This window comes from Rattus rattus, chromosome 5, assembly GCF_011064425.1.
Source record: "Rattus rattus isolate New Zealand chromosome 5, Rrattus_CSIRO_v1, whole genome shotgun sequence".
NCBI lineage: Eukaryota > Metazoa > Chordata > Mammalia > Rodentia > Muridae > Rattus > Rattus rattus.
The window spans coordinates 90,608,070-90,628,144 of record NC_046158.1 but is presented as its reverse complement, the minus strand read 5'-3'; the positions used below and the strand labels follow the sequence as shown (position 1 = coordinate 90,628,144).

At 39.9% G+C, this 20,075-nt stretch overlaps 1 protein-coding gene across 3 annotated transcripts in view; it reads right to left on the bottom strand.

Moving 5' to 3' along the window:
- Nucleotides 1-20,075, bottom strand: part of Slc12a6 (solute carrier family 12 member 6) — a 94,864-nt gene that overhangs the window by 57,952 nt on the left and 16,837 nt on the right. Inside the window, exon 1 of one of the 3 annotated variants that reach the window (XM_032903880.1) lies at nucleotides 15,917-16,978. The exons of the other annotated variants lie outside the window; for them this stretch is intronic. Coding sequence (XP_032759771.1) covers nucleotides 15,917-16,034 — 118 coding nt within the window. The 5' untranslated portion in view covers nucleotides 16,035-16,978. Of the gene's footprint in view, nucleotides 1-15,916; nucleotides 16,979-20,075 lie in introns of those variants that run through there. 3 annotated transcript variants of the gene reach the window in all.

Below are 20,075 nucleotides of genomic sequence, written 5' to 3'. Positions count from 1 at the left end.
ACGACTGCAGAGAAGAGAGTGCTTTTGTGCGGTCATCAAGCTAATGTACCTGTGTTAATACTTCCCGCTCCTTCTATAAGGAAGATCCATGAATACTTACTAACTTAAATATGAAGAAACATTTAAAATAGTTGTTAAATTCATTTCATATTGGCTACACAGAAAATTTTTACCTGTGGTTTTTAGGTTTCAGGATGTGATTCCACCTTCTCACCATCTTGACATTATTAGATCAATAAACTAAGAGTTGCTTTATCAAATATAATTTTGATATGTTAGAACATCTTTAGAACTTAATCTTTTCTTAGAGTCTACAATTGGCAACAGTATTTAACAAGATTAATAATACTTGTGCTATATCTATTTTTAATTTATACTGTATTCATAGCACACAGCTGATATTTCACTTTGTGACAATTCCTTTGTTAAAAGCAGTCATGAAAGCTGTGACTCAACCTAAGTGAAAACAATACATAAAATGTGAAGATGATTCATAAAGCTGAAATGACTATAAATATAGCCCTAAATGATTGATTCTAGGGGCATTTTCTTACTGCCATCTTATGAAATCTGCACTGTGTCAGCTGTAGATAGGATTTTTAAAACCCTTGAAAACAATAAGGGTCCCAAAACCAGACAAAAACCAAGCAGGGCACATACATGTCTGGGTAGTTTGAGGGGTTTAGATCATATTATGAAAACCTTGGACACAAAAAGGAAAAGGAAAACAACTGAAAAGTTCCAAGTGAAACTCAAAAATAAAAGCAGAATTTTAGCGAACAATACAAAAATTAGATGAACATTAGATTTACTAGACAGGCAGGTTCATCACATCCACTCTGAGTCACTGAAATTCATCCACGCTAACAATGGCATCTCTACAAGGAAGTGGTGGTACATGCCAAAAACAAGCATACGACAACAACAACAACAACAACCACCCCAGCATCCCTATGGCCTTCTCCACGACAACAGTAAGAGTTGAGATTTTTCTGAGATTAGTTAGGGTCTACTGTGTTGCCCAAGCTAGTGTTTATTGAATTCCTGAACACAACTGATAGTTCCACCTCTCTCTGCCTAATGGTACAGATTACCTGGCACATTATTACTAACTCAACACGCAGCTGGCAATGGAGGTGTCTTAGGCTTTCTGTTGCTGTGACAGAGCACCACAACCAAAAGCAACAAGGGGAGGAAAGGGCTTATTTCACTGTACACTTTGTAGTCCATCATCCTAGGAAGTTGGGACAGGGACTCAAGGCAAGGACCTGGAAGTTGGGACGATGCAAGGCCATGGAGAGCATGCATATGGCTTACTTGTCATAGCTTGCTCCATTTGCTTTCTTAAACACACCAGGACTACCTGCCCAGGGGTGGCACTACTAACAGAGGACTGGGCCCTCCCACATCAATCACTAATTAAGAAAACTCCCTACAGGTTTGCCTATTGGTCAATCTTAAGGAAGCCTTTTCTCAACTAAGAGCCCCCGTCCCCACAAATATGTTTAGATTTGTTTCAGGTTGACAAAACCAACCAGTGGCATGCCTAAAATCTTAGTTACTTGGGAAGATGCGGTAAGAGGATTAAAGGTTTGAGAACAGTATGGGTTGCATAGTGAGACTCTTTTTGGCCTCAGCTTTTAAAAACAGGTTAGAAGAATAAGCACACACATAATCGCTACATGACTATTAAGAAGGGGTGACGGGAGCTGGAGAGATGCCACAGGGGTTAAGACTGCTTTTCCAGAGAACCTGGGTCCAATTCCCAGCTCCCACTTAGCAGCTCACAACTGTCTATAACTCTAGGATCCAACATTCTCTCACAGGTATACAAATAGGCAAAACACCAATGCACATAAAAATTAGAATCAAATATGTTTTAAAACAGGTGGGAGATGCAGCCAGGTGTGATAGTGTGAGCCTTTAATCCCAGTACTCAGGAGGCTGAATTCAAGGCCAGCCTGGTCTACATAGTAAGTTTCAGGACAGTTAGGGCTACATAGGGAAACCCTGTCTCAAAAACAACTACAACAACAAAAAACAAACCAAAAAACCCAACAACAACAAAAAGGAGTGGGGAGGGGACGAGGTAGGGTATTATATCGGCTACTGTTGCTCTTGTGTGACCAAATACCTGACAAGTAATGTGAAGGTCTGCTTTGGTACAGTTTTAGTTTAGCCCATCCTGATAGGGAAGGTATAGTGGAGATCACGGAGGAAGTCTCTAGGGCACCTTGCAACTCTTTGGACCAGAAAACAAAGAACTTGTGCAGAAGTGGAACTGGGCTATATAGGTCTTAAAGGCTTGTCCTGCACCGACCACCTATACTATCTGTGCATCTTAACCAAAGGTTCCACAGGCTTCCAAAATGGCACCACCAGCTTGGGACCAAATGTTCAAACATATAGGCCTGCCCGTCTCATTTCACTTTCAAATCATAATGCTGTGTCTCAAGGCCATCTCATAAGATATTTAGTTCTAGTTCCAAAGTCCCCATAATACTAACGGTGCCCAAAACGTTTAAAAGTCCAAAGTCTCTCCTGAGACTCTGAGCACAAGGATCATGCATACAAGGATCACTCACTTAAGAGTGTAAGCCTTGTATGCATGACTAGGTTCAATTGCTGATTTATAAAATGAACACACAAAACTATGGTCTTGTCTGAGACTCAAGGCAACTTGTAGCTATGATCTGCTATAAAAATAAAATAAAAAGTTACATGATTCCAACCAATGACTTAAACATTTACACTACAAAAGGAAAAAACCCAGGAAACTGACAAAGATTAGATCAAATAAAAATTCAGCAGGCAAGCAACCTGTAACCCCAGCATTCATATCACATGCTAACATCATTTTGGGTAGCATTGCCTCTTTAGCCTTGCACTGGCCACCCATGTGGGTTTTCTTGTGCTAGCTCCACTCTATATACACAGTTTTTCTTGGCATGTGTTCCAAGGCCCTGGCATATCCAACATCCTATAGTTTTTATGGCAACTTAACTTCATTTGTTGACCATTCAGGGCCTTGCTGTAGGGACTTTATAAGACAAAATACATTTAGTTCTAGTTCCAAAGTCCCCATAACACTGTAGTCCTATAGGGAGTACTTATTGCCTGGCCTCATCAACTTTCTAGAAGCCCATGTCTACAAAACCGGCACAAGTGGATGACAGAAGTTTGGGGGCCTATTGCATTACAGCTGGTCCCCTTCAGCACTGCTACAGTTGCCTTGGAGAGCCTGCATGGCTAAACCTGGGAAAGTATGTCTTTAGGTGATCCTGGTAGAAAAGGGAACCCCTGTTGTAATGTGGTCTGTTCAGACACTTTCCCCACCCCTTTCAAATACATGTGCATTTTGACTCCCTGAAGACTTTGATGGATAGGGTCTTGCCCCCATTGGTCCATTTCCTATAACTGTACTAATCTCCTGAACATTATTATAGCTTCTTTGTCTGTACCTACCCCTCCATGACTATAAATGTGTTCACTTCTTTCCTTCCCAAACTACAGTTTTTTCACATCTTCTTGCTTCACTTCCCCCCCACCCCCCGCCCGGGGCTGGGGACCGAACCCAGGATCTTGCGCTTCCTAGGCAAGCGCTCTACCACTGAGCCAAATCCCCAACCCCTCTTGCTTCACTTTTTATTTTTAATTCCCTTTGTAATTTTACTACAAGCAGCCAGTAGCAACCATGCTCCAGACTCAATATCATCCTGTCTTATCTCCTTCACCAAATTAGCCCATGACTTTTAAATTCAGCCTCACTTAAATTTTCAGGACATACATGACAAAATATAGCCTGATTCTTTGCTAGAATACATCAATGGCCTCTATCCCTATTTCCCAGAGTCCTGTTCCCTTCTGAGACCTCCTGAAATATAATCTTTATTGGCCACATTTTTCTCCCCATTTTGCTCCTTGGATCCTTATCACAATCACCCCATTAAACTCTGCTTACAGCATTCAAGGGTTTCTCTAGCCCACAGCTCCATACTTTTCTATAATCTTCCTGCTTACCAGCTCAAAAAAAACTATAACCTTATGATCAGGTTTATTAAAGTGACAACTCCACTGTCCAGCATCACTGTGACCAAATACTGAAAACAAAGGTTAATTTCATCTTACATTTTCAGTTCATCATGACCGAGATGACATGGTCAGTTAATGGTGGTGGCCATGTGCAGTTGGGGCCCCTCACATCATGCTGGACCAGGAAACAGAGAGCTCAAGCTAGAAGTAGAACTGGCCTATAACCCTCAAAGGCTCATTCCCAATGACCCAACTCTATCAACCATAATTTCCACCCACAAGTTCCATAACCTCTTAAAATAATGCCACAAACTAGAAACCAAATGTTCAAATACCAGATCAGGCGGGGGTGGGGGATTTAACTTTTAAACTGTAACAGGAGTCACAGGCATTAAACAATACTGTGAACATTTTTGATATTTTAAGTCTTTATTCATCCCATGCCACAGACAGACAATTAAGACAAAAATTCCTGTACCCACCCTTGTTTTCTTGAGATTGCCAGCACTTGTTAAGCTCTTATGAACTGAAAAAGAGAAAAAAGCAAACTATCTAGGGAAACCAGGCAGCCAGCGAGAGAAAAACCATTTAGAATTAACAGACGATTGGACCAGCTAAATAAAGATGCTGCAGCAGTCTCTAAAAACAGCCTTGAGAGCAGAGTGGTGCGCGCCTGTTTGTACCACACAACTGCTGGGACACTGAGACTGCTTAGTGGGTAAAGGTGCCTGTCACCAAGTCTGATGGCCTAGCTCCATTCCAGGGACCCACATCGTCAGAGATCAACCTTGCACACTGGACTCTGACCTCAATACACACCTGCACACACTCCCACAAGTTGTACTCTGTACCGCCCACACGCAAATATAAATTTAAAATAACTTAATTGCTTAATCTGTTTCTAAAGTTTTAAATACAGAAATTAAACTAGAAACAATTACTATATATGTAAAGTTAAATTTTTTAGTATGTATGTACCAACACACAGTTTGATTAGTAAACGTACTTTGATTTTCCATGTCCAAAAACTAGAAATGGAGACTGGAGAGACGACTCAGTGGGTAAGATTGATTGCTGCTTAAGTGTGAGGATGTGACTTCAAATCCCTAACACTCATGCAAGAAGAGAAGGGTGGCCATGTAGTCTGGTAACCCAAGTGCCATAGAAAACAGAGACTGGGGGGACTGCTAGCTACGACAGTAGTTCCATGTTCAGTAAGAGGCCTTGTCTTATTGGAAGAAAGTAGAGAATAATGGTGGTCACACCTGATATCCACTGGCCTCTATGTGCACGTACACTGCAACATGTATTCACATACTCGTGTGTGTGCTATATACATCACACACACTGAATAAATAAATGGAAATAAAATCTCATTATGCATGACTTTTGAGGCTGGCCTCATATTTCATCTGGTACAATGCCTTGGAGATTCCATTTTTTGTACATTATAAACATTAGCTTCTTTAGTACAAAACAAGATGCAATTCAAACATATGTTATGGTTTCAATGAGAATGGAAGAAAGGAAGTGTGAGAAACTTAACCCTGGATCCACCGTTTCTGGGAGGATGGGCACAGGTGTTAAGCTATGAGGGCAATGCCTTTCTGAATGGATTAGTATTATTAATGTGAGAGCAGGCTTGTTCTAACAAGGTGTTTGGTCCACTTCTTCTCTTGCTCAAGAAGTCCCTCACCTTATACTGACACATTTATCTTGGACTTTCCAGCTTCTAGAACAAGGAACCAATTCATTTTTTTTACAGAGACTTAAATTTTAAAGGGGGGAGGGAAGGATGAGGAGGAGGAAAGGAGAACTCAGTGTCTGCATCTGTTAGCAGGCAGTACAACAAAGCACAGACTTCTGTTGGGGGCCAGGAAGAAGCCTCTCTTCTCTGCTCTCCTTACATGTACCTTGTTGAATCTCACATCTACCTTCTAGGCTCAGAGATAGGAAGATCTCAGGGCCTGGGATCTCTGTTATGGTCTGTATGTGCTCCGCTCAGGGAGTGGCACTATTTGGAGTGGCCTTGTTGGAGTGGGTGGGTCACTGTGGGTGTGGGCTATCAGATCCACTTCCTAGGTGCCTGGAAGTTAGTCTTCCATTAGCAGCCTTCAAATGAAAATGTAAAACTCTCACTTCTGCCTGCACCATTCCTGCCTGTATGCTGCCATGCTTCCTGCCTTGATGATAATGGACTGAACCTCTGAACCTGTAAGGCAGCCCCAATTAAATTGTTGTCCTTATAAAAACCGCTTTGGTCATGGTGTCTGTTCACAGCAGTAAAACCCTAAGGCACTCTCCTTATTCCCCTACAAAGATCTCAGGGATCTCTACAAGTCATGTCCTTTTTGGATTTTCCATGTTCAATATTATCTTGAGGCACTAAAGGCTCTCATGCAGCCTGAGGAACAAATCAATCCTAAGCTATATTTTCCTGAAAGAGCCTTGACAGTCTATTGTCTCGCTCATCCACAACAGTTAGGTAGATCCAGGGTACTTCTGCTAAAGAGAAAAAGGTACTAGCTGGAATTAGGAATGAACAGACAGTGGGATAAGCAAATACCCACCTTTGAGTGGCATATAGCCATCCATACTCAGTAGGTTGGGGTAGAATGATCTCAGGTTCAAGGCCAGCTTGGGTTACAAAACCAACAACCTTTAAAACTTAGAAAATAGTCACGTTTCTAGAACATGCTCCGAAACATAACATTCAGTAAAACTGGTCCAGCTAATCCCATACATGCTAAAATTTGGACAAATATATTCAAGAAATATATTAACCAGATTTTAAAGCATATTTTTCCTAGGAGGTGTGAATGATTAAACAAAAGCTTAGTGTCCCTACTGAGTTGTCAATCATAGGAGCCCCAGGAGTATCCCCGAACAAGGTTAGCTCCTGCCATTCCCTTTGGCTGCCCAGAAGAACGATACCAAAAGACACTATTGCTGAAGACATTATATACGCCTCGGTTGCACGATATAGAGAAATTAAGCTGGAACTAACCTGGCTTCCTCTCTGCTGTCTAGCTTCCACAATCCTAGAAGGCACTATGTAGGGCATCCAGAGAGAAAAACCACAAACAGTCTCTGTGGTGGTTTGAATGTGCTTGGCCCAGAGAGTGGCAGTGTTAGGTGTGACCTTGTTGGAGTGGTTGTGGCTTTGTTGAAGGAAGTGTATCACTTTGGGGTGCGCTTTGAGACCTTTTCCTAGCTGCTTGGAAGCCAGCTTTCTGTTTGCCTTTGGAACAAGATGTAGAATTCTCAGCTTCTCCAGTGCCATGCTTGCCTGGACGCTGATATTCTTCTGTCTGATAATGGGCTGACCCTCAGAACCTGTAAGCCAGCCCCAATTAAATGTTGTTCTTTATAAGAGTTGCTTTGGTCACAGTGTCTCTTCACAGCAATGGAAACCCTAACTAAGACAGCCTCACCACCTGTAAACTCTGTGAACTACAAGGCCAACAGTGAACCAAGATGTGCCTACTTGTACAGGAGTGGCATTACTGCTAGGGTTAGCCAAGTGCTCTCTTAATGATATGGTGGCCTGAGACACAGGAGGGAACTGGTGTCTGGTATTGTACAGTCTGTCAAGAACCTCAAAGAGTAGAGATCATAAGCCTTAGAGGGAACTGAAAATTGTTTACTAGTTAAACTGACAAAGCATCAAACTCCCTGAGTATAAGTAGTGGATGAATGTTCAGCATTAACCAAGACTTTGACACCATTCTCTGTGAGGCTCAGGGAGCTTCATGGAAGTAGGAGTTGAATCTAAGAGCTGGAAGACAGAGAGAAGGGATATAACATGCCATTCTCTGGGAAAGACTCAGACACCACAACCTCAAAGTAGCTATGGATGCCTACACTGTGTCTGCAAAAGAACAGGCCTGCTAACATGTATGGATAGAGGAAGGGTGGGCGGGCACACACACACACACACACACACACACACACTGATAAACTATTTGTTAAATGACAGACACAGGGAGAAAGAGAGTCATTGCCTTCAGTTGTGTATCCACTGGTGACCCCACCAAGCTCTAAGGAATCGTTCCAAGGCAATGCGTACACAGATGGCTCTTGCTAAATTTAGTGGGACACAAAACCAAACCAAAATTCAAGAATCTGGGAAAAGGACTGGGATGGATGAGAGAGGGTGTCAGAAATGGGAGGAGAATTACAGAGAGTAGGGAGAGTAATCATAATACATTTGTGTGTGTGTGTGTGTGTGTGTGTGTGTGTGTGTGTGTGTGTGTGTATGTGTGTGGTTATGTTGGTCAGGTTGGCTTCTAATTCCTGGATTCAATGATCCTTTTGCTTCAGCCTTCTAAGTTGTTGGAACTACTGGCTGGTACCAATATATCCTTCTAAGTATACACAAATTTTTTGTGAAGTCTACACATTTATAGATTGTCTTGTTTTCAACTACTCCCTTGAATGCTAAGTTCTACCAAAAAAATCTAAGAAATAAAGAATATGTTAAGGAAAATTAGAATCAAAGGATACTGACAAGAATGGATAAAAATCAAAATAATTATGCTGTATAACAGAAGATAATACTCTTATTCTATTCATATAAAATTTTCATAAATGCCAACAAGTGAATAGTGACAGAAAAAAATGCTAGCTGTTGCTTGCAATCTAGGGAATTAGGTAAATAAAGTACATTATAAAGGACACAGGGAAACCTTTGTGGGTAATGAAAATGTTCATTATTTTGATTATGGTGACTGTTTTACAAGTACATGAATGTGTGAAAACTCATTAAATGGTACATTTATATAATTAATTTTATGTCACCTATACCTCAATGAAACTTTAAAAAACATAATGATTGAGGAAAATAGTTCCAACAATTTTTAAAGGTTGATATTTCTAAGTACAAAGATCTAAAACAAACAATGAAAACAAATAAACAAACACAGCAAGAGAGAGGAGATACTGACAGGAAATTCACTGTTTCTGTGGTTTGAAATTTCCTGCAACAGAAACTACTTTTCTAAAAACATTAAGACTATCTCTTATCTTCCCACAATTCATAACACAACTGAAGAAATAAAACTATAATTACAAGGTCAAACACAGTGGTGCATTCCTACAATCCCAGCACCTGGAGGCCTAAGAAGGACCACAAGTTTGAAATTAGTCCTCTGCACATCAATCAATCAAACAAAATATATAGGTTTAATCACAAGCACCTGCAGTTGAGTCAGTGTTGGTATGCCTGAGTGCTGACAGATATTGATAAAGGGAATAAACAAAGTCAGGGACAATCAGTCATGCCATCCCAGAGGAAATGAAGACTGACCAGACCTGGAGATAATGGAGGAGTTCAATGCGGTTCCATGTAATTTCTTATGGTATGTATGCAGAGAATGAAAACAAACTGGAGTAAAAGCAAGGAGTTGGGAGACTTAGACTCTTGCTCCAGAGCTGACATTTCTAACACTAGCATTAGGCTCTTCTTCCACAAAAGGTTCTGCTGCAGTAGGAAGAACACAGGAAGGGAAATGAGGGAACCCATCTTATATACAGGGCTTACTGGGTTAAAATAATTTTATCTATGTGTTTATGTGCCATATTCAATTTCTACCATGTGTATGTTATACCTATATGAAACTTTTCTTTTAAACAGGATTTTAAAAATTATTTTATCTAAGTAAAAACCACCTAGTATAATTTCAGCAATACACGGAGGTTTTTCTTGCCTTTTTTTCTTTTCTTTTCTTTTCTTTTTTAAACAGGTCTCGCTCTGTAGCTCAGACTGGCCCTGAACTTGTTCTAATGATCCCCCTGCTAGATACTGCAGCACCAGCCAACACGCCCAACTTCTAACACTTTAAAGTAATTCTAAAAGTTAATTATTTCAGGGGTTGGGGATTTAGCTCAGTGGTAGAGCGTTTGCCTAGCAAGCGCAATGCCCTCGGTTCAGTCTCCAGCTCCGAAAAAAAGAAAAGAAAAAAAAAAGTTAATTATTTCACCTTGTCTACATCCTACCACTAACCCTACCCTTGGTCTTGAAGTCCCCATCTCTTTAAGGTATACTTGGTAAGACAGATATGTCTTCCTATGTACACGACAGGTAGATACTCTGGAACAGTCAGCTTAAGTCAAGCTTCCTGCTTCTTTGGCAGTCTCAGTTATTGGCATAATTCATAAAAATCCATACCAAATAAAAGCGCAATGTAACACATACAAAGTTTGAAGAGGAATAAAATTTCACCAAATTCTGAGGAACTCATATTTACAAAAGAAATAAAGCCTTGGAATAGGTAACTAAGAGAATGCTGCAGCCTAGTAGTAGACGAGTTTTTAGAGGTGTTTAATATCACTACACATGTAGTATACATATCTACACATGTATACCTATCTTCACATATAAACACACACATATATGTGGGAGTGGAGAGAAGGGACATGGGAAGGTTTGGAGAGAGAAAAGGGAAGGGAGAAATGATGTAATTGTCTTTTAATTTATATTAAAATTTTAAAGTATGGGGCAGGAGAGATTGCTCAGTGGTTAAGAGCACTGACTGCTCTTCCAGAGGTCCTGAGTTCAAATCCCAGCAACTACATGGTGGCTCACAACCATCTGTAATGAGATCTGATGCCCTCTTCTGGTGTGTCTGAAAACAGCTACAAGTGTATTTATATAATAAATAAATCTTTAAAAAAATTTTTAAAGTATGTTTAAAAGAATATGGGTGGGGGTACAGGAATACAGTGCTGGGGAGGAAGGAAGGCTGTGCTATATACAGTTCTGCATCTGAGTCTGTACACTTATGTAGCCGAGATTTCTTGGCACCTCACTTTCCTGATCCACCGTGGTTCAGTGGTTGCTGTGGGAATGAAGTCAGTCAATACTGTTAAATGTTAAATGCCTGGGTTAACACTGCCCAGCTACTCACATGGCCTAGAAATGGCAATTGCTATTATTACTACAATGTTAATTTTTGAGACAGCATCTCATTATATAGACTTTTACCTCAGTCTTCCAAGGACTCAGATTATAGGCATGCACCACCACACCCACATTCAAGTGTGTTTTTATAGAGCTTTTATCTTTATAGTGTTCAATCTTCAATCTGGTGTGTCTCTTGTGGGGCCAAAGTAGCAGTCAGAACATGAGGTTTGGGATACTAAGCAAGAAATCCTGGGCGTGAGAAATCCTAACACATCAGTGGTTAAGCAGGGCAGAAATAGAGCAGGCCAATGTTCCAGTCTCAGAGTGTTACATGTCAAGTCCACAGTGTTTCAAGATGCAAGGAGCTGGAGGGGAGCACCATGGATTTATAGTCCTTTTACTATTTCCATGTTCTATCTATGTGTGGTGTATATGCATGTTTGTGCTTTGCATGTGTACAAACCTGTATGTAGAGGTCTAAGATTCCAAGGTTTCTTAGGCAAATCCAGCACTCACCAAGGCAATTAGTGTTGCTAGCTAACATACTCTGGGGCTCTCCACCATCTGAGGCTAGAAAGCCAGGCAGGGTGACATACCTAGGAGGCACACCAACTCTAGTCCTCACACTTTCAGAGCAAGCATTCCAACCACTAAGCCATCTCCCTAACTCCAAATCTATACTCTTATTTTTAGGTACAATAAAAATCATGACAAAATAATTGAGAAGATATTTGTGGGACATGTGAAGTCTTTATTACAATCCTGAAATACTGGAGTGTAGTGTAGGAGACAGAAAAACACATCTCACCCAGCCAGTTCCAAAACTTTTAATTCAGATTTTACAACATGCAGATCTGTTTCTGTTTTCACAGGTTCATAACAATCCCATGTAAACAGTTAAAGAAAGGAAGAAAAATAAAGTTTAAAAAAAAATTAGTTTGAGATGTGGTCTCCAGGCTGGTCTGGAATTTGCTATTTAGATCAAGCTAGCCTTGAATTCAGAGATCCCCTGCTTCTGCCTCTGCTCCTAAGTGCTGGATTAAAGGAATGTGCAGAGACAGAGGTCTGGCTGTCACCCAGGCTGGGGATACACGTGTATGCCAGCACATCTCACTATAAATCGTCACTCCAAAAAATAATCTATATAGAAAAGTTGTAGTTGTCTAGTTCAACCTATTTTAAGTTTAGTCAATAAGACAACACAGTCAAAAGCCACCATTTAAAGAATATTTGATGGGTAACAAATACAACTAGCATGTAGCTAACAGTTACTTCTTATGTGTTATTAAGATTTAATCTCTACTTAACAGAACTCGCACAGTATGCTCTTCTACTAGGTTACCATGGAGCGGCTGCTTGGTAACAACAGAGGGTTTTTTCTCTACTTCCATAGGTCCATTTCTGAAACTTCCCTGAGACCTCTATTTGCTTCCTACTTAATGTCTCCAATCTGCTCTCTGCGTCTAGTGAGGCACACATGGCAGTCCACATTTACCTAATCCATAAGCTGATTTGAGGAGCAAGGAGATTTAGAGCCATTATTTAATGAAAATATTTATATGAACTTAATAGTCAAATCAAGAAATGAATGTATTATACATTTCCGATTAAGAAAATGCAATAAAGATTTAACTTAAGGTCTGTAACAGTCCTATAAAATAATTTAATTTTTTCTGTTTGAGAAAGAGTCTCACTGTGTAACCCAGTCAGGCTTCAAACTCATTATCATCCGTCCTGAGCCTGGGATTATAGGCTTGTACCATTACGCATAGACAAGAAATATGTTTAATAACCCTCCCATCAAATTCAGTGGGCCAAGCACATTAGGACTTAGCAAATGATGCAATGGGGAGCACCGATAACTAGGTACCACCTCCAGTACATATTACTGGACCTGCGGCAAGTTCTGGCCTGGTGGGGAAAAGGAGATAAGAAATGGATAGAGCTTTGATAACCAGGCTCCACCTACCTTCTCCCTCACCTCTTCTTTACCACATGCCTTGGGATTGCCCTCAAATTTTGTTTCTCATAAGAGCTTAACTCTCTGCTGATATCTTCAAATTATTCCTATTCTTGGTGATTTCCTCTGGACCTCCCCTGAAGAATCATTTGGATGCCATACTCGGATACCTGTCTACAACGCCCTCCAGGTACCTGAATATTCTTCCAACATCAGTTATCCAAACCTGTTCCTTTTTCTCAATGAACCACTAATCACAATATAAGAAATAACTATTCCCATTTGTAAGTGTGATGTCAGACATGTATCTACGAGTTATCTATCCCAGGCAGTCCTTGTAGCCACCCTGTAAAGTAGGCATTGGTTTTATTAATGAGGAGAGAAGCTAAACAACTTGCAGAAAGTCACCCAAGTACTAATTATTACAAATTGTCACTATTACTAATTAGGAGTAATTAGTAGGTCTGGGATTCATAGCCAGATCCTGGACTCTAAAGCCATTTTAGTGCCTTTGGTAAAATTTACACCTTTGGAACATTAGGAGGAAGGTCCCACACTTGGCCTGAAGTTTTGTGAATTAAAAGACTGACAGCAGGCCTAGTCACCGATCTGTTTGCTAAGCAGCTGAGGACCCTGAGATACAAATGATCTGACAGTCTCTGCCTCAGGCTCTTGACCTCAGTCTGCTGTGGGGACAGAGGGTAAGCAGGTGTAGTAGTGCTCCTTCCGCAGGCATGCTGCCAAGGAAACAGTGCAGGGGAAGGAAGGGAGACGTTACCAAGCTGAGGCTCTGCTTCCCGTCTCAAACTCCAGCACAGTCTACCTCAGACCTTCTAGCACCTCATGCAGCACTAACTACTATACTTACTTTACTTGTGTATAATTTATGAAAATGTCCTTTTCTCCTTCCAAAAACTAAAAGGAGTTAACTACTGAGCCATCACAAAAACACACACAAAAAAGAAAAAAAAGAAGTCCTTATATAACCTAACACGTACAATATACTCATACTAATGATAATAAAATACATTTAAAATTATTTTATGTAAAAATTGTTTGGACTAGCCCTAGTTTCATATTTCCACTTTATCTCAAATTATTTTATAGTTCAAATAAGTATATTAGTGACATGTGCTGTATATTTTTCTTGTCACACAGATGCAGAAGGAAAAAGAAAGGTTGGGGGTGTTGGTCAGGGTTTGAAGTAATAAAACAAACTAGGTAGTATCTTCATTAGTACATATTCATTGTACAAAATAGTAAGTTTCAACGAGTTTCTTCCTTTCCACTTTTTTCTTCCTTTCCTTTCTTTCATCTGTTCTTTCTTTCTTTCTTTTAACTTGAGCAAGGGGCTAAAACTCACTACATTTCAAGCAAATGTGCCCAGTAAGGGAAAGAAATAAACTTTCAATAACAAGAAAAACAATCCCTTCTTTTCTTCTCACTTAACTTTATGGTAAAGACAATCTAGATAACACATTCCCAGTAGTGGTTCACCAGTCAAGTATTGGTTTATTCAAATGCAAACTCTCTGAAATATCACAGAAAACACTAAATTAAAGATCCGTATTAAATTCAAGTTAGCTTATTTCTGTTCCTTTTTCAAAGCAATTTTATGGAAGAAAATATATTAATCTTAATAGTGTCTTATTAATAAAGCTGGGTTCGATCAAAACTTTTATGGCTTTCTAGGTGGCTGTTAATAGGCTGAATGGTTTTATTACTCTGTTCTAACCCCTCCTACCAAAAAACAAATTTCTTAAAACAATTGAGACTAGTAAAGATCAAATAATCAAAGGCAGAGGAAAAAACAGCACAACTAAATGAGAGATGAGATACATCACTTGCATTTTGTGATGTGGAAGACAGTAGATCAAACGCTAAAGGAAATGAAAGCATCAGCAAATGAGAAAGGGTGACTTCAAACACACCCGGGCCTGAAAGACTCTACTAGCTCTTCTACCTGAAGCCATAGAAAAGCAGGTTCAAATTCAAGGTAGCGAAGACTAACTTCCACAGTTTACTGCTATTCAGCAGAGCAAAGATTACTTAGTGGGCAAAACATTTACATAAACTATCTTCTTTATTGTCTGCTGACAAATTCTCTCACTCCAAGGATGAGAATGAACAAATGGAACACATCTCTCTATGTCAACTCTTCTCTCCATCTCAAGTTAAAGGTCCCTAACACTTAAGCTGCTTGTCACAAGGAAGAATTACAGAGGAACTGTACATTTTCCTTAACTTTGCCACATACAGATGTTGCTGACAATTGACGAATTTTAAAAAAGAGTCAATGTGTAACTATACTTAATACCACAGTATTAACTAAGACTTTAATTGCATGTTTAAAAACTCCAAACCACAATTCCCCAGGAAAGTATAACTGTCAACATTCAGAGGCCACAAGAGAGATAAGCACATTCATTAAATAATTTTATTAAACCCGATGCTATGCTGATCACCACAATGACCAACCAATGTACTTTTTCTTTAAGTTATTAGAATATTTGTTACGGATTTACTGTGTACCGGGTAAACTGAGGCAGAGTTCTGAATAATTGCAGGTTCACATGTAAAAAAGTCCACAGAACAAAACTACCGAACCATGCTCCCTTTGTATATATTATTTAAACTTCTAAGATTAAAAGGCTACTTATCTGTTTGGTTCGAAGCTTTTTCTAGATATAATCCAAGGGGTCCGAGCGAAAACTAAATTCTAAAATATGCATAAATGACTTTTACTGTCTTTCTTTGTGCTTGAAAACTCTTTTCATACATTGCTACCGATTCAATTTCACCTGTTGGTAATGGACACAGAAAACTCTTTGTGGGGGAAAAAACAAACCGCTTCGTGGAAAAAAAAGGCACGTTATCAGATATACCGGGAGTGAAACAACTGAAAAACACTTTTCTCCATTAGCATCCATAAGCAACAGTTCATAGACTAATGGCCACGCTACCATTTCCCTCACAAAAACTAATCTGTGGGTCCCCAAAGCTACAAGCACAAGACTTACCTGGTTCTTCGGGATCCTGAATCCGGGCTTTTACTGCTGCTGAGCTGGGCTCAGGAGAAAGGGAGCCAGTTGCCCCCTCCTCTGGGTCTTCTACCTTGGTCACGGTGAAGTGCGGCATTGTTCTTACAGACCCTTGCTCTCAGCGTTTAAATTTCCTGCCCGTGTGTCCCTGTCTCCCTCCACACTCAGAGCACAGTCAAGGGAGACAGTGGCTGGGAATCGGGAAGTACTAAGCCCACGTGACCACAGCCCCAAGGGAGTGGGACGCTTCAAGACACGCCTTCCGCCGTGTTTATCATTCTCTTAAAAGGCTTAAGCACTCCACCCCTAGCTTATTGTTCTTAACCTGTGGAACCCCAACTGTCTGGGCTGTTTCTCCAGGCGGCAGAAAGCTGAAGGCGGGGCTTAGTTCAGCAAGAGCTGTCCACCCTGTGTCTCCCAATAGTTTCCTTTACTTAATTTATTGCCACCTTTCTGGACTCCATCATCTCAACTTCTTACTCACCATCTCTGTCCCTTTACTTCACACGAGAAAGATAAGGAACAATTTATTTCACAAACTACCCTCTTTAATGAAGACTGGCATATGTCAACTCAGAAAACAAAAGGTAGGCTGTTGGTTTCCGCTGTTGCTTAAGGTCAAAGCATATGGGAAAACCTTTCAAGAGTCAGTGAAAGGCTTTTCTCTTCCTTCAGGTGAAACATCTATTTAGCCAATATTTAATGATGCATATATAGTTTATAAACAACACAGTTTTAGATGCCTAGATGCATGCAAGGACAATCAAGAAAATAAATTAATTTTATCAAAAGCACAAGTTTAAAAAAGAAAAATATATTTAAAAGTTTTAAAATGGTATGTAAAGGAAGCTTCAACATAACTGTTTTAAAGAGAAAGAACCTGAAGATATGCTTACAGTGTCTGCAGTCCCACAAGCACACATGTAACATACTTCACTCCACAGTAACACTGAATAGCTATATCAAGTGCTCAGCGGATTACCCAGGCAGGGAGCTAGATAAGTAAATTAAGCTTTTAGATTACTTTCCATGTTGATGACATAGCAAGACTTTGTCATCATCAGACAAGTATGACAGAGCAAAATGTACTGACTAGGGAGTAAAAGTATGTGACCAGCACTCACTCAAAGCACACCCTCTCCAGAGGACCGAGCGATCCAGTAGTCGGTCCTACTTTGTACTCTGCACTGCACTAGAAACTCTACATCAGTCTCATTAGTTCACTGCACATTTAGATACAAGAGTTGCCTAAAGACATGGTAAATGGTAAGGCGAACTTTAAAATACCTAAAGCCTATGGTAGGCAACATAAACTATATTTAAAAGAAAGTTCACAAGTACTTAACTTTCACTTCATGTGTTCTTAATAGTCAGGGCTTGCATTCATTCACCTGGGGAGCTTTTAAAATACTCATGCTTCCGTTCCATCTCAGATATTCCTATACAACTGCTTAGACAATAGAGCGCAACCAACGTTTAAATAGAAGACTGCTATAGAGGTTAAATTTATCACCAGAGAAGTCTGTGCATGTCTCTTTTTAAGAATATTTTCATCTCTCTTCTTCTCTCCCCATAGCTACCCATGAACTCACAGAGATCCACCTGCCTCTGTTTCTCCAGTGCTGGAAAAGAAAGTATGCACCACCTCATCTGGCTTATTTAATATCTTTGAAATAAATTGTCATTTGTTTTTGTGTTTTGTGCATATTTATAGCTCAGCTACTCTACAGATTTATTGGAAGGAACTTAAAATTACCAATCTGTTCAACATTAATACTTTTGGTACCAGTACATTTTCTACTTGGACCTTGCCTTTCACATTCATCGGATGAAGAGCAGAACTGTGGCTACTGTTCTGTAGTTGGTGGACAGAAACACTGTTTACAAGCGTGGATAGCTTCTGTGTATAAGCCTAGATTCAAAGGCTGGGTAGCAGTTAAGAGAACATTCTTAGGAATTCTTAAGCATTCTTGAGGACTCAAGTTTGAATTCTAGCATCTACACCAGGCAGCTTACAACCGCCTGTAACTCGAGTCCCAAGGAATCCGATGCCTCTGTTCTCATTTATACATACCTGCACGCATGCGAACGCATACGAACATGAACACACACACTCAATAAACCCTAACAACAACAACAAAAAAAGACTAAATCTAAATGTTACCCTCTCACCCTCCTCTCCTCTCTAAAAGTCCACCAAACTAAACAAGTAGGAATGTGACAAAGTCCTGTTAATAAACTCTGATAGGAGTAATTTATTTACCAACTCAGTGCTTTGGACCACAGTGGTCAGCAATTTTACAGTTCTCTCCTAGGATGAACTGTAGATAGAAGTGCAAGCCTTAGAACACTGAAGGTGAAGTCATGTAAGACACGAATGATGTGAACAGAAAGTAATTACAGAGGTGAGATATCATACACAGATACTTAAAATGCAATGCACTGTCACAATAAAATTCTAATACAGTCCCACTGAGACAGCTAAAACTAATAAGACCAAGTGTGTCAACAATGTGGAATGAAAGGACCCTCAAAAATTGTGGTCCGGCTGCTAATGGGAATAAGTGGAAAAAGAGTCTGGAATTGCCCTAGAACTCAACAACTTCACTCTCAAGTATTTACTCCTAACAATCAAACTGTGCTCCACGAAATGTTCATATTCCTTGACATCTCTAAAGTGGAAATACCTTAGACATTCATCAAGAAAAAACTAGAGTCAAAGTATATTTACTATTCAAGAATTTAAAAATGAACAATTGATAAATACAACATGAATGTGTTTGCAGTGTTTTAAGGTTTTTAAAACAGACCAAACTAGGCTATAGCATGGAAAGTCAGATGAAATCAGTCTAGGTGTTTAACAACAGAAGTGGATAAAGAAAACATGGGCTTAAAAAAAGGAGTGCAACCAGAAATCATCACGTTAAGCAAAATAAGCTGTGCTCAGAATGACAGCTATTACTGTAGCTTGTATGTGGAATTCAAAGTTTAGGAAGGACTACTGATGAAGAGGCAGGGTACCAGTGCGTGAGAAGGAAATGAGGCGATGAGAACAGGATCAAAGTGCCTAGCACATAAGTGAAAATGTAGAATATAACCTCTTTTTGTTATGTTCACATGCCAATGGACTTTCTAATTAGTACAATGGCTGGCTCTGAGAAGGTGGAGCAGAGATTAATTGGGCTCCAACAAGGCAAACCTTCCAGAAGTGATGACAATAGAGAGTTTGCTAGGACTGGACTAGGTGTATACATTTGTCAATTTCAGTCAATTCACTTGGAATATCCCTTTGCATTTCACTGCATAAGACGTTTACTTCAAAAGAAAGAGAGCCTTGAACAAATTCTAAGCTTTAAATAATAATACACATTCAAGTTAGTGGGAAAGTGAACTGATATGTCAATTTGTCTTGAAATGCAAGACCTTGGATATAAACTACACAAAGATTTCTTAAACTCAGTAATAAAAAGACAAGACTTATGATTAAAACAAACAACTGACAAAGAACAATAACCAGATGGCTAAGAAACACTTGAAAACATACTCCCCATCAGGGATAATCAGGGAGATACACATGAAAGTGAAAAAAAAGGGGGAGCACATATAAATACCTTGGGGAAAGTTCTAGAAGCTTTTTATAAATCTAAAACATACTTTTACCATATGACCCAGCAAATCCTTTCAGTATTTTTAACCAAGAATACTAAGAGTACTAAAAAAAAAAAAAATCAAGTATGTACATAGAAACTTTCTTTACAATGGCCCAAATAGGAAACAGCCTAGTATATATATAAACCAATAGATTTAGACAACAGACTGTTACTCAACAATGAATAGGAATAATTGGGTGGAAGAGGTTTGCAACCCCGTAGGAAGAACAACAATATCAACCAACCAGACCCCACCAGAGCTCCCAGGGATTAAACCACCAACCAAAGAGTACACATGGAGGGACCCATGACTCCAGCCGCATATGTAGCAGAGGATGGCATTGTCTAAGCATCAACAGAAGGAGAAGCCCTTGGTCCTGTGAAGGCTCATTTCCCCAGTGTAGGGGAGGGAATGCCAGGGTGTTAGGGTGGGAGTGTGTGGGTGGGAGTGGGAGCATCCTCACAGAAGCAGGAGGAGGGAGAGGGGG